The sequence below is a fragment of the Culex pipiens genome, chromosome 1 (genome assembly GCF_016801865.2).
Source record: "Culex pipiens pallens isolate TS chromosome 1, TS_CPP_V2, whole genome shotgun sequence".
Lineage (NCBI taxonomy): Eukaryota > Metazoa > Arthropoda > Insecta > Diptera > Culicidae > Culex > Culex pipiens.
This window is the reverse complement of record NC_068937.1, coordinates 116,571,730-116,585,969: the sequence shown is the minus strand read 5'-3', so window position 1 is coordinate 116,585,969 and position 14,240 is coordinate 116,571,730. Positions and strand designations below refer to the sequence as shown.

General features: G+C 37.8%; 1 protein-coding gene across 10 annotated transcripts in view; it reads right to left on the bottom strand.

The window, feature by feature from the left end:
• The window catches only part of LOC120415460 (complexin), a 488,836-nt gene that overhangs the window by 68,846 nt on the left and 405,750 nt on the right, over nt 1-14,240 (bottom strand). For 9 of the 10 annotated variants that reach the window (XM_039577042.2, XM_039577033.2, XM_039577016.2 and 6 more), the window contains one exon: nt 12,197-12,363. In XM_039577042.2, the coding sequence (XP_039432976.1) occupies nt 12,197-12,363 (167 nt within the window). The remainder of the gene's footprint in view (nt 1-12,196; nt 12,364-14,240) is intronic. The other variant, XM_039577076.2, reaches the window with a different exon arrangement.

The window sequence follows — 14,240 nt, the reverse complement described above, 5'->3', positions numbered from 1 at the left end:
ACGCTCGGCTAGAGTACGGTCAACCAAGCTAAGCTAAGCTAAGCTAATTTTACTTATTGATACTTGTATTGAAAAGTTCAACTGCCACAAAAAGGACTTTTGCAAAAAACATATTTTACAAATCATCTTTAAGCTACTACCGCCAACTAGGCAAACAACAGGAATACAGTCTGAAAAGGTAAGTAGATTTTAGAGCAAAAAAATAGGTGTTCTGTGAAATTGTTTTGTTCTGTTCCTGTTTTAACCAATAACCAAAACATCATGCAAACAATGGCTAAATAGGTGTCTTAATTTGTTTCATTTGTTCTGATTTGCCCCTCACGGCAGTGTTTGATGAAAAAATAATTTGATTTGATTTTTATTTTAAATCATAAACAACCTTTTTTTAAAGCGCTAGGCATTGTGCAGATCGGTAAACAAAAATTTCAACAGTTTTCCCTAATACACCAAATCATGCTGATATATGCCGATTACAAATAATAATGTTTTAAAATTATTATCTGTTCTGAAGTATTCAACTGTTCATCTATTTCCACAACCAAACAAAAATTTCCGGACTAATTTTTTTTAATTCGGAATTCCCGGGACAAACTATTAAAAATCCCGGTATTCGGGAATTCCCGGTTTTGGAAAAATCCCGGGATGGACGCACTATAAAAAAGCAACTGTTTCAGTATTTCACCTGCAGAGGGTACAATAATTGTCTGATCCTAACCAATTCTTGGATGAAGGATTTTCATTAAATTTGGGACAACTCTCCTAAGACACCAGATTTTTTGATTTTCTTCCTTTCGAAAATGATTGAATTTTGACATTATTGAAGAAAATTGCAAGATTGTAAGGTTGAATAAAATTTTCCCCTCACTGTAATTACTCCAATGACTAGCAAAGACTAGCACTGTTGGAGGTACGTGCGGCGTTCCGTTGACTGTCAATCATGTCCATTTCGAAAGGGAAGGATTCTGCCAGAAGGAGTGTGCGCCCCCCTCTCTGGTCAATATTGACACAGAGAACTGATTCGGAGAAATAATCCGGTAGATTGAAGTACATTGGCAGGAGTGGAAGTCTGCAGACGGGAGATGTTGTTTTTTTTTGTTGCATCGACACAGACCGGATCTCTGATCGGGTCAATGGAATGAAATATTAATTTTTCATCTACCTGATGGGAAATAACACTTGAAGCGAGTAACCGGGTTCGATGGATGGATGGATGGGTTGATCAATAAAAGTTCAGTCTGTCGGAAGTAATTTGGTCTGAGCAGATTTTTGTTTGAGCTACTGTTTTGGAGTAACGTTTCAAGGGAAGGTATTTTTTGAGTAAACAGCAAATTGAATGATTGCTATTTTAATTGAGATCAGCCATTGAAGGATTGAAGGTTGAAGAGAAAAACATAATTCATTTAAATTAACTTTTTTTCTACTGCTACATTATGTTGCATTAATAGAGTTTCTGGAGATTTTCTCAACATATTTTTTTCAAATTTCTGAACATATTGCAATTTTCTTGTTTTAGGTAGAGCAAAAAATGTTAAATTCAGTTGAAAATTAATGATTTCACATAGGTCGTAGATAACAACAATAAACTGTTCAAATTTCTTTGACTGGAATAACAATCTTACAATAATTAAAAAAAAATCAAAAATTTAACGTGTAATAATAAAACGGGCATAGGCAAATATTGGTGTAAGTGAGAGTTCTGCTTGATAGGTCCAAATTATAGACATATGCCCCTAACATGAAACCATTTCAACATCTCACAAACCTGTCTCAATATTTACGTCCCGACAGTTGACACTTTGCCCTAACGAGCTTATCATTTGGGGAGCCCATTTCCGGCCTAATCATCACAATTTTAGCAGAAGTCGGTCCAAACTCGAAACAAATTAGGACAAGCCCTCAACCTTCACACTGTGGAGAGAGCTCTATAATGGCCTTGGCCATAACGACCTCCCCCCTTAGAACGGCTCCTGCCGTGCCACATCAACATTAATGGGGCCGAAAACTGTAAATTTCACTTTATTTTATTGAGAGAGGTGGGAGAGGCTAAACTGTAAAGTTTAACGAGCTTTCCGGAAACTATACACCGACACCGGAACGCGTGTGCATCAAATTCCCACAAACATTTGGGAAAATGTATCGCCGAGTTGGGGCCAACCATCGATTATTTTTTTCGGTTTTTGGAACAAGGGGTCCAACGATTGGTGGCGCCATCTATTCGCGCGGATTTCATTAGAATTTCTAATTCGAGGGGAGAGATGTTTATCGTGCGGAACGAAATCGTTTGTAAGACGCGAAAATATTGTGAAATAAGCTAGTTTTTTTTGCTGGATGGTGCCGTGAAAACAAATGAGCCGGAAAATATTTGAAAATAATTAGAACTCAAAGCCATCCCACTAGATTGCATCTATTTTTTTTTTCATAAAATTATTTTTATTAGGTCCTTTTCGGTACTGGGACCTGGTTAGGACCGAGTCGGCTTTTGTAATTACATTTGACTTAATAATTACAGAGGATCTTGTGTGTAAATGTTAGTGGGAGGGGAGCCGATTACCCGCGGCCTACTCGGGGTTAGTAGGGAAGGGATTGATGTTAAAGACAAGGCGTGGGATGGGAAGGGGGATTGTGTAGGGGTCTTGGTTGGCTCTGCTGGCCTTTGCTTGTGTCCTCAGCCGCAACTCGGTGTCCAGCTGCTGGGGCGTTCTTGCTTTGCTTCCGGTGCAATCCAGAAACGACGGCTTTGTGTGAAGGCGAGTTATACTAACTGAAGGAAAACTAACTGAAGGAAAACTAACTGGAAGAAAACTAAATGGATATTTTGGAATCTACGAGGAACTGATAGATCGGATAGAGAACATCAAGGTCTAGTTGAGATAACGCGTCTCGCATCGGGATTTCTGGTGGTCTTCCTCGGGCCCTGAGGGTATCTTTCAACTTAATTCTGTGAGCCTGGTGATCTGGACACGCCCATACGAGATGGTCGATGTCCTGATAACCCTGCCCACAGTCGCATAAGTTTGTATCACTCATGTTGATACGGTAAAGATGAGCCTTGGACGAGTAATGGTTCGACATAAGGCGGGACATCGTTCTGATGAATCCACGCGTCAAGTCCATTCCCTTGAACCAGGCTTTTCTTTGCACCTTAGGTCGTATGGAATACATCCAACGTCCCTTGGTGTCGTCGTCCCATTGTTTTTGCCAATCCAGGAGCGCACGCTGCCTCGGCAAATCGTAGCATTCTTGTAGGCTAATTGGCCTTTCAAAAATGTTCCCACTCTCAGCACCCTTCTTGGCGAGCAAGTCCGCTTTCTCATTACCCGGAATCGAGCAATGAGCGCGGACCCACACCACCGTGATGCTGAAGGACTGAGCCGCCAGGTTGTTTAAAGTCTTGCGTATTTCCGTGAGGAAAAACGTAGACTCCCTGGTCGGCTTCAGAGACCGGATAGCCTCAACAGAGCTAAAGCTATCGGTGAAGATGAAGTAGTGGTCAGGTGGCATGGTCTCGATGATTCGCAGTGCGCAGTAAACCGCGGCTAACTCTGCGACGTAAACCGAACTCGGGTCCTTCAGCTTAAAGAACAGCTGATAAGATTCATGATATACACCGAAGCCCGTACAGCTATCGAGCTTGGAGCCATCGGTGAAGAATCTGTTGTTTGGAGGAACATGGTTGTACTTTGATGCGAAGATCGACGGTACAACTCCCCGCAGAAGATGGTTTGGGATACCGCGAGTATCGGCTTTCATGGACGTGTCGAAGCCAATCAGGGTGCTGCTGGTTAACGGAGGCGTGCGCTGTACCGTTGTGCTCGGGCTCCGCTCCCACGATGACATAAAGTCATAATATAGAAGCATGCGCCGAGACTCAACGTGAAGGTTCAGCAACGTTTCAAAGTTGTCAATTACCAGTTTATTCCTGTAATCACACCGGATCAGGAACCGGTAAGACAGTTCGTAGTAACGGGTTCGCAGAGGCAACACTCCCGCCAAAACCTCGAGGGTCATGTTGTGAGTTGAGTGCATGCATCCCAAGACAATGCGAAGACTTCGGTACTGTATCCGCTGGAGAACCAACAAGCGTGATTTCGCAGCTGACTGGAAGCAGAAACTGCCATATTCCAGCACCGAGAGTATCGTTGTCTTGTACAGTCGAAGCAGGTCAGAAGGATGAGCACCCCACCGGTTGCCAGAGACACTGCGCAGAAAATTAGTTCTTTGCAGGCACTTTTGCAGATTGCATCTATGCTTGTAGGAACAAAGAATAAAAAAAAGTCAAACTTGGAAAAAAGTACACTTTCAAAAATAATGAGATGACACTAGTGGCCCAACAATGAGAAAGAGAGAGAGAATGAGAAAAAAAATGAGAGAAAGTGCGCCCAGGCGGCACTTTATGCTAAATTAATGTTCATAAAACTTTTTAATTGCATGTAAATAAAGAGAGTGTTGCGACGACGGTTGGGGGAGGCGTTAGAATGAAAATATTTTCCCCGGACAACAATTGGCGACGGCTTGGTCGGAAATAGGCGGGTGGCCGAGCGGGCGAAAGTTTTCCATTTGCTTCATTGTGGACACGATGGGAAAAAAGGATGGCTTTGTAGCACATGAACAGGGCACTGTAAATATCACTCCAAAATTACTTCATTTAGAATTAAAATTAAAATTAATCATTTCCAGAAAAATATCTTTAAAAGAAAATAAATAAATCACAAAATTATTTTTAACAGTACAAAGAGTACAAACAATGTGGCCAGAATATACCTTTTTTACGTTTTGCCGGTCGACCTTTTTCTGAGCAAATAAAAGAGCTTTCCAGACAGCTTTTTTTTCCTTCTCACTCTCTCCCCTCACTTTTCTCGTTTCAGTATATAATCTCTTTGCCGTCGCTGCAAACAATTATGGCAAAACAGTTAGCTCATAATGATAAAAGCATCATGAATACTAATGATTGGAACTAACAAGCTGAGCAGAAAAAAAAGTTTAAAGGGATTGATCTTAACTTTGTGTCTTTTTGCCAATTTCTTATTTTTTTTTTATTTACAGGTTGCATAATATAAACAAAGAAAAACGCTTTCAAATTTTTACACTCGATCAACATTTTTAAATCAATTTCAATTTCAAAATTTCAAGCAAAACAATGTAAAAGGAACGAAGGATTAGTGCGCTGACCACGGGGACGCGTTTTCTTGTTTTTGCATGCTCATTTTCATTTCTTTTGTGTCGCTGTTTGAGTACTTGGGTGCGTGGTTATTATAATTAATTAATGGCATCATTAGTGCGCTGACCACGGGGACGCGTTGTCTTGTTTTTGCATGCTCATTTTCATTTCTTTTGTGTCGCTGTTTGTGTGCTTGGGTGCGTGGTTATTATATATAGGTGATGGGATTTTATTAAATGATCATTATATTGCATTATTATAATTAATTGATTATATAACCACACTATATTTTACACTTAACACATAATACAAAACACATATGAAACTGTAAACAGGAGCGTTTGGTACGGTATGTCCACGCTTCCTTCCTCCCCTGTAGGTTCTGTGAAATGTGATCCGTTCTCAGAATCCTCTCTGCGGTAAACACAACGTAGTAGGGCTGGCCGCTTTAATTTTTGCAATGCATTTTCGGGTGTTCTCGGATGTACTGCAATTATTAATAATGACAAGAAAAGTGCTTGGGGCGTAATCTAATCACAAGACTTTCCAGCATGCTTTCATCGGACTGGCTGCGTTTGTGTTAGATTAGATTAGATAGATTAGAAACAATGTAAAAGGAACGAAGCCGTAGTGTAAACAAAGAGTATATCCTGCTCACGTTAGTTGACGTACATTAAGAACGAGCAGGATTTTGTTTACACTTCGGCTTCGGTCCTATTACAATGTTTTGCTAGATTTGTCAGTCAAGAAATTCTTCAAAAATCTTTAAAAGTATCTGATAAATATAATATTAAAGATCTGGCAACACTGTCCAATGTTAACACTTGAGTGAAGTGAAGTTTGACATGCTGGACGCCTTGAATGATGAAAATCACTTCCACTAATAAATGAGTAGGGCTTCCACTAATAAATTACCGTAAAACGGGGTGACTTTGATAGCCGGGGTGACTTTGATAGGTTTGCGATTTTTCCGCAAAATGAAGAGTACAATTAAAATACGTAAGGAATGGTTCAGATACATACTGACCGTGGTAGAGAATTGTTCGAAGTACCTCAAGAAGAACTTTTCATAAATTTTTGAAAGGTTTATAAAGTTAGTTAACTGTAGTTAAGAAAATGTTGATGGAAGTCATTATTTTAAACTTCTCAAAGTGTCAAGATTTTCTCAATGAACATGATTTTTAATCGGAAAACGGAATGCATTTTTGGATTCTTTGGACAATTTTCCACTAGGAGAAGGTTAAATAAGTTTGTAAATAATAGATAATATGTGTTTTTGAAACACAATTAAAAAAAAATCTCCAAATTTATAGGCAATTTCAGTTGAACAAATTTCATGTAAAATGTGAAAACTTGTGATTCGTGCTTCGAATTCAGTATAAAATGCAATATAAATCGATAATTTTATAAACAAAACTAGTTTTAACAAATTTTAGGCAAAATTTCGACAGTTTAACAATTTTACCTAAAATTTATATGTATTTTGTTAAAAAGCTTATAAACTTAGTTAACTTAACATAAACATTGATTTTTTTGCTTACAAACTATATCAGCTACTTTAGTGATGGTACATTTAACGTACAAATAAAGTTTGAACATCTTAAATATGATTTTAACAAGAAAAACTATGACTATCAAAGTCACCCCGGAACTAAAACTAAGAATTTTTAACGTAACTATTTTTCTAAACACTATTGAAAAAACTTTTTTTTCCAATATAGTGCATGGACTTTGTGTGGCCTACCCCAGTACATGTTTTAAAAATAATAATATTGAGAAAAACCTTACCTGTTGGAAAATATTCTAAAAACAAATTGAAATCCTATCAAAGTCACCCCGGTTTACGGTACTCAGGGCAAAAAATTGCTATAATTCAAGACCTGGGTGCTGAATAGTGGTTCACAAAATGGCCTAAATCTTGAACTGTCAAAGTGGAACTAATTTACTGTTCGCCAAAAGTTGTGAGTATTGTTATCGATCAGAGCAATTCTCTACGAAATCGGTCTTTTTTTTTAGAATTTTAATTTTTGTATTTTTTAATCCGACTGAAACTTTTTTGGTGCCTTCGGTATGCCCAAAGAAGCCATTTTGCATCATTAGTTTGTCCATATAATTTTCCATACAAATTTGGCAGCTGTCCATACAAAAATGATGTATGAAAATTCAAAAAGCTGTATCTTTTGAAGGAATTTTTCGATCAATTTGGTGTCTTCGGCAAAGTTGTAGGTATGGATACGGACTACACTGGAATAATAATGATGCACGGTAAAAAAATTGGTGATTTTTTTATTTAACTTTTTATCACTAAAACATGATTTGCAAAAAAACACTATTTTTAATGTTTTTTTTTAATTTTTTGATATGTTTTAGAGGACATAAAATGACAACTTTTCAGAAATTTCCAGGTTGTGCAAAAAATCATTGACCGAGTTATGATTTTTTTTAATCAATACTGATTTTTTCAAAAAATCGAAATATTGGTCGCAAAAATTTTTCAACTTCATTTTTCGATGTAAAATCGAATTTTCAATCAAAAAGTGCTTTAGTGAATTTTTGATAAAGTGCACCGTTTTCAAGTTATAACCATTTTTAGGTAACTTTTTTAAAAATAGTCGCAGTTTTTATTTTTTTAAAATTAGTGCCCATATTTGCCCACCTTTGAAAAAAATATTTTTGAAAAATTCAATATTACGCCCTTTTGATATGTTATTCTTGATTTAAAATTTTTGAAAATATTTTTTCGAAAAGATCGGAAAATTTCACGAATGTTTTATGTTTTTTTTTGTAAGTCGGACCATTAGTTGCTGAGATATCGACATTAGAAACTGGTGGGTTTGTTTGGGTGAGACTTAGAAAACATCAATTTTCTTGTTTTTAAACCTTTGCATGGCAATATCTCAGCAACTAAGGGTCGTATAAACAAAGCCCGAAAAAGCAAAATATAGAGAATTTTCTCTGCTTTTCAAAATTTTTTTTTTTTCAAAAGTGGGTAAACATGGGCACTATTTTTAAGATATCAATAACTGCGACTATTTTGAAAAAAGTTACATAAAAATGGCTATAACTTGAAACGGTGTCTTTTATCAAAATTTCACTATAGTAGTTTATGCAACAAGTTACAAAAAGAGGATTTTTTCAGCAAGAGTCGTACATTTATCCAACGAGGTTCACCGAGTTGGATAAATACGAAGAGTGCTGAAAAAATCAAGTTTTGCAACGAGTTCCATACAACATTTTTTGCAATTCCAAAAAACACACACTGAGTGAAATTTTATGTCAAATTTCCATGTATTTTGTCAATAAATCGTTTAAATCAAAATGTTGAAAAGTGTAACTTTTCAAAACAATTGCTGAAAAGTTCAACTTTTCAGCACCCATTTGAATGCTGAAAAGTAAAAAAAATAAAAAAATAATAAAAATGGTGTTTTTTTTGCAAATCAAGATTTAGGGACAAAAATTCAAATAAAAAATCACAAATTTTTTTTTTACCGTGTATCATTTTTTCCAGTGTAGTCCATATCCATACCTACAACTTTGCCCAAGACACCAAATCGATCAAAAAAATCCTTCAAAAGATACAGATTTTTGAATTTTCACTTATCATTTTTGTATGGACAGCTGCCAAATTTGTATGGAAAATTATATGTACAAACTAATGATGCAAAATGGCTTCTTTGGGCATACCGAAGGCACCAAAAAAGTTTCAGCCGAATTAAAAAATACAGAAAAAATCGAATGACCGAAATCTCAGAAAATTGCTAATGAGCTAAGTTAAGTGAAATTTAACAGAATTCTCGTCGTCTGAATTTAAAATTAAAAGATAAAAGATAAAAAAATCATAGTAATAAAATAATCCTTCAGAACGTAGCACCTTTTTAACCAAACGTAAAATCAGTATAACGAGTAAAATAAAATGTGTCTGTAGTAAGTTGAGGTAAGTTTTTGTATCATTTGGTGCTGTAATTCCATAGAATTATTTAACATGAATTTTCCATGTAACAACTTGTGGTTGATGAAAATAAAGTTTGGAAACATGATGGTTACGATGATTAGTTATATGATGACCTTGTCGTTTAATATATCCGTAATAACTTTTCAAATAGGCAAAACCTTGATTGTAAACAAGCAGTCTATTCCACTTGCTCTAGTGACAGTTATTGTTGAGCAAGGTAAAGGATAGGCTATTGTTTACATCCAAGGTTTCGCCCTATTGAAGATTTACTAGTTAAATATTTTACGGCAATAAAATTTTATTATGAAAATATTTCAAAAAAATACAGGAAAATATTATAAAAAAAAACAAAAAAAACTTATTATTTTCAAATTGAAAAGAATATATTTTTGCGAAAAAAAGCCAAATGCTTAAACATCGGAAAAGATACTTTCATAAAAAATTCACGTAAATGCGGTTTAACGCAAAGAAAAGCCTCTTTAAGATGATCTTTTCACAGTCTCTCAACACTCAACATCATTAACTGTCACCAAATTTTGTCAAGTGCCCCAAACAGTTCTCAAAAGCTCCATTTTCAACCCAACAATAAGATCCCCTTCCAAGGCCTCGAAAATGAAAACCGATTTCCCGAAGCAGTTAATCCGTTCCGACAACAAAGCCAATCCTGCTGGCCAACAAAAGGGGAAATTAATTGAACACTGCGAAGATGCCTCCATCCCCCCCCCCTCTCCATTGCTTTCATTTCGCAGAAAAACTCAGCCTTCATCATCCAACACAACAGCGAAACCAGTCAAAAGCTCGAGAGAGGCCGGGGAGGGTGGGCGTTTGTATTTGTTGCTGATTTTCACGGAAAACATAACTTTGTCCGTGGCGCTTCGACGACGACGGCAAGCCAGTGTCAGAAAGCCATTTTCGTGGCGTGATTAGTGCACGGTCGGAATAATCTATCGACGGAATCGATGCCAGAGATGGACAGACTGTGACTGGTGGTGGAGGTACGGTGCGATAACATCCGGAGGCTAATAGGATTCAGCTAGGTGAATAGACTTCGCTTCCGACGGGGGGGCGTGAAATTGCTTGGAGCGGCTTTTCTGCTTAAAGTGCCGATATAAAGCCGACGTAGAGCTCGAAAGCACTGAATCCGCTTTAAAGGCGCATATAGGGCTATTTAAAAAAACTAGGATAACGTGCTCGTATGTACGAAAAGGGAAGTTTTAACACAAATTTCCCACAAACAGGCGATTACCGTGACGGCACTTGCAGTTTTCAACGATATCGATTTATCTTCAAACAAAAATATAAAATAAAAAAAAAACTCTTAAGGTCTACCTCGTCCATCACTTTACACCTGAGCAAACACCAACTATATAAACACACCGCTGCGAGCATTGCTGTTCTTCTTCCAGGGGGTGGAAACTTTATTGATGTTATTTCAGACAGCTTTATTTTTTCTCGTGCTGTTTTTTGCGCTACAAAGTTGGGATGCAGAACGGCAGACGGCAAAAAAGGTGGGGCGGTTCTTTTTTTTTTGTTCGCACCCTGCTCAGGATGGATGGCTCTGGGTGTTTGGGTGTGGTGGGGGGTGGTTCTTGTTGTTGTGTTGTTTCGCGCCTTTGTTTTGTTTTCTTTTTCTTCTGTCGCTTTATGGCAAACCAGGTGAAAGGCAGGTGTTAGTTTTGCTAGAAGCTATGGAAGAGATTTTTTTTCTCTTCATTTTTGCTCGTTTCATCCACTTTGACTTGAATGATGATCAGATTTGGTTGATTGGGATCAAGTTGGAAGATAATGGTTTTTTTTTTGTTATAAAGTAGAAAATCGCTTCTGTTCCATATTTTGATATGAGAAATAAGAAAAAATATCTTTACAGTTATCAATTGATTAACTTTTAATGACACTATAAATTTCAACTCAATTCGGTTTTATTGGTGAATAACCAAGATACAATAAGTTCTTTTGAGGTACATAACAGAGTTTTGGAGTTCCTTACAGCTGTGTGTTACATCATAACCCATGTTGGAACAGTTATTGCTTGTAAATAAATGTGTCACCAAGAGTAAGAAAAAAATTACTAAAATTGCAAAGGAACGGGGATAGAAATAGAAAAAGCTTCAAACTAGATCACAGTTTTTTATCCTTTATAGATGTGCTTGATCATCAGCTCCCCAAGGGCCAGGAATTGCTCCGCCTTGTTACGGCAGGTCCGAAACCGCGTCATCATCTCCTCTGCGAGAGCAAAGAACTCTGGCAGGGTAAAGAGATCTTCCCCGGTAACTTCTTGCTGGGCCGTATTGCCACTGCACTGCCGGCAGCGACCACGCTAGACACTATGAATAAGTGGTTCAATGTTGCCCTATTGAATTTGTTTAAGGTATTCAGGATTAAGATACATTTTTGGCTTATTTCTAGCCTTAAATTTACTAATACAAAGTATTGACAGCTTGGGCATTTATGAAGGCAAAGCCATAATCAAATTATTTGAAAGAATTGGTATACTCTTTAAATTTTTACATGATTATCGGGTGGCACGGCCCCAAAGTTTTGCGATTTTTGTCAATTTACCAAAAAACCTCTTTTTTCAAATGACTAATAGTTTTTCAAATAGCCAAAAGTCGTGGGAGGGGGGATATAACAAAGTTAAAAAAAATGAAATCACCCAGATTATGGGTGATAATGATATTATGGCTTCCAATTTGGCCACATGGCGTCGGCTTATCAAAAGATCTTATTTAAAATGTTTGGAACCCAGAATTAATTAAAGCATGGTCCTTACATGAAATGGAAGGTCCCTTACAAAATCGATTTTTAGTCGCACGAACCATAAATCTGTGCAAATTCAGAAGAAAGATCTGTTTTCGGATGTAATTAGACAGTCAGTCACACCTTAAACTTTTGACTTTGCGCCGTCTGCAAAGTTGACAAGACGTGACATTTCCTTCTCTTGTTTCTTAATTATTCACAACATCCATAAAACTTGTGTGAACAAAAAAAAAAAAAAAGAAGAGAGGTACATTTCAAAAACTCAAACAACCAAAGTTGGTTCATTCTTTCTTTCGATTCTTGCTCCTCTCCTTCAAGTAGGTACTCACTTTGTCTCGGATTTCCTGTCGCATCTTTTCCCGCTCCTCCTCCATCTTGCGGTGCTTCTCCTTTCGTCGCTCCTCGGCCTCGCGGATTGCCTCCTGGCGCTCGCGCTCGGCCTCCTCCTCCTTCTCTTTGTCGGTCTCATCGTCGCCGCCATCTCCACCAACAGCGCCTGCAAGTTATAGCACACATTACAAACGGGGGACAGACAAGGAGCACGGGGGGTTCGGGGGGGCGGGGCGTTTAAGGGGAACCGCCCACGCTTTTGTCACACGCTATCTCAGTCAGACGAGGGGCGAGGGGGAGGGGTGATTATTAAACATTGATTTAATTAATACTCAATTGTTTGACAAGGATCTGTCAAGTTTTTAATTGAATGACATTCGAATAAAATTTTGACACATCATGTTCCGGATAATTTGTCATCTTAATCAATAGTGACATCTGGCAACCCTTCGGCCATTCAAAATAAATCCATCAATCACGAAAATTCAAATTGTTGTCTTCCCACGACAACTGGCAACACTGTCTCTCTCTCTTGTCTTAGACTCCTTCCAACCCTGTTGTTGTTTCCTGCTGTTGTCAAACCAACCAGCATGACTGCAACTAACAACATGAAAAGCAGCTTTCTTTGTGAGGCTGCACACTCCACGTGGCATCCGTCCGCCCTCCTGCCAAGGGACAATCCAATTATCCCTTGGCGGGAGGGGGTTTCCCGGCTCACTCTCGACAGGCAACCCTGTTTCAGCAAAAGAAAGTACCCCGTGACATGAATCTTCCATTTGGTATAATTAACTCTAATGTACCCCTCGTTGACGTTGGGAATTATTTTTTTTGCGGAGCCCTCAACCCTCACTTTCCTGTTTTGGTTGGACGCGAAGGGTCCTAATGTTTACTGACAGGAACGCTAAGTGCACTCTGTCTGGAGGACCCCTGGGTCGTTGGGGGAAGAAACTAGGGGTCACTCGTATTTTTTTATTGTTTGGTGCGCGTAATTTTTTTTAACACTTTTTAAAGTTTTCGTTTTGCCTTTCCTTTGATTTGTAAAAATCAACGTGCTCGTGCTCGATAAAAACGACTTTTAATTGTTGACCTTTAGGAAACAAAAACTAGAGCTCGCCATGTAAACAACAACAAACTCGTTCACAAAATCCTCTGTAATTACTCTTAGCTTTAAGAAAAAAAAGTAATTACAAAAGCCGATTCGGTCCTTACTAGGTCCCGGTACCGAAAATGACATTTTAAAAATAATTTCATGAAAATAAAAACAACAACAAACTCGTTCCGTTTGACAAACCACATATCACACAAGTATTGTCCAGAAGTTTGGTAGAATTTGGTTGCCGGAGTCAAGAGTTAAAAATGGATTTTATTTGTAATTTTTGATTTGGCTCAAACTTTGTGGGGTACCCTAAAAACCTTTTTAACACCTAAACTCCCATGCTCGAGGAAAAGGTGGAACTCCAACTTTGAACAGCTATATCTCGGCTCCCTGTGGACGGATTTTCGATATCTAAACAACAAAAGATGCGGATTTCTAGATAATGTTGCTTTTTTGAAAAGTCAAAAATAGAGGCATTTACCCTAAGTAATTCCCGAAACCATAAAGGAGCAACTTTTTTTCAGCCCTCTTTTTACTACATGTTTTACATGCAGTTATAAATATTCAATGATCATCTATGTCAAATCCATGCCAGAATGATAGATAATGCTCATTTGTTATATTCAAGACCATTTTTGGTCCACTTTGGAACCGGTCCCAGGTACTTCGGTGAAACCTGGATTACGCTCTATTGTGGAGCATTATTGGGAATATTTTGGTCAAGGCAACATGCATATTAAAATTAATTATTTTCAAAATCAAGCTCATTGGTAATTCCCAAGTCCATTTTTGGACCAATCTGGCCACTTTGAAACCGGTCCCGGAGTCTTCGGTGAAACCCGGAATATGGCAAATTACGGGATTATTTCTGAATAATTTTTGAAAAGGCAATATGGATCTCAAAGATCATCATTTGCAAAGTCGAGCTCATCCATGATTCCCAAAAC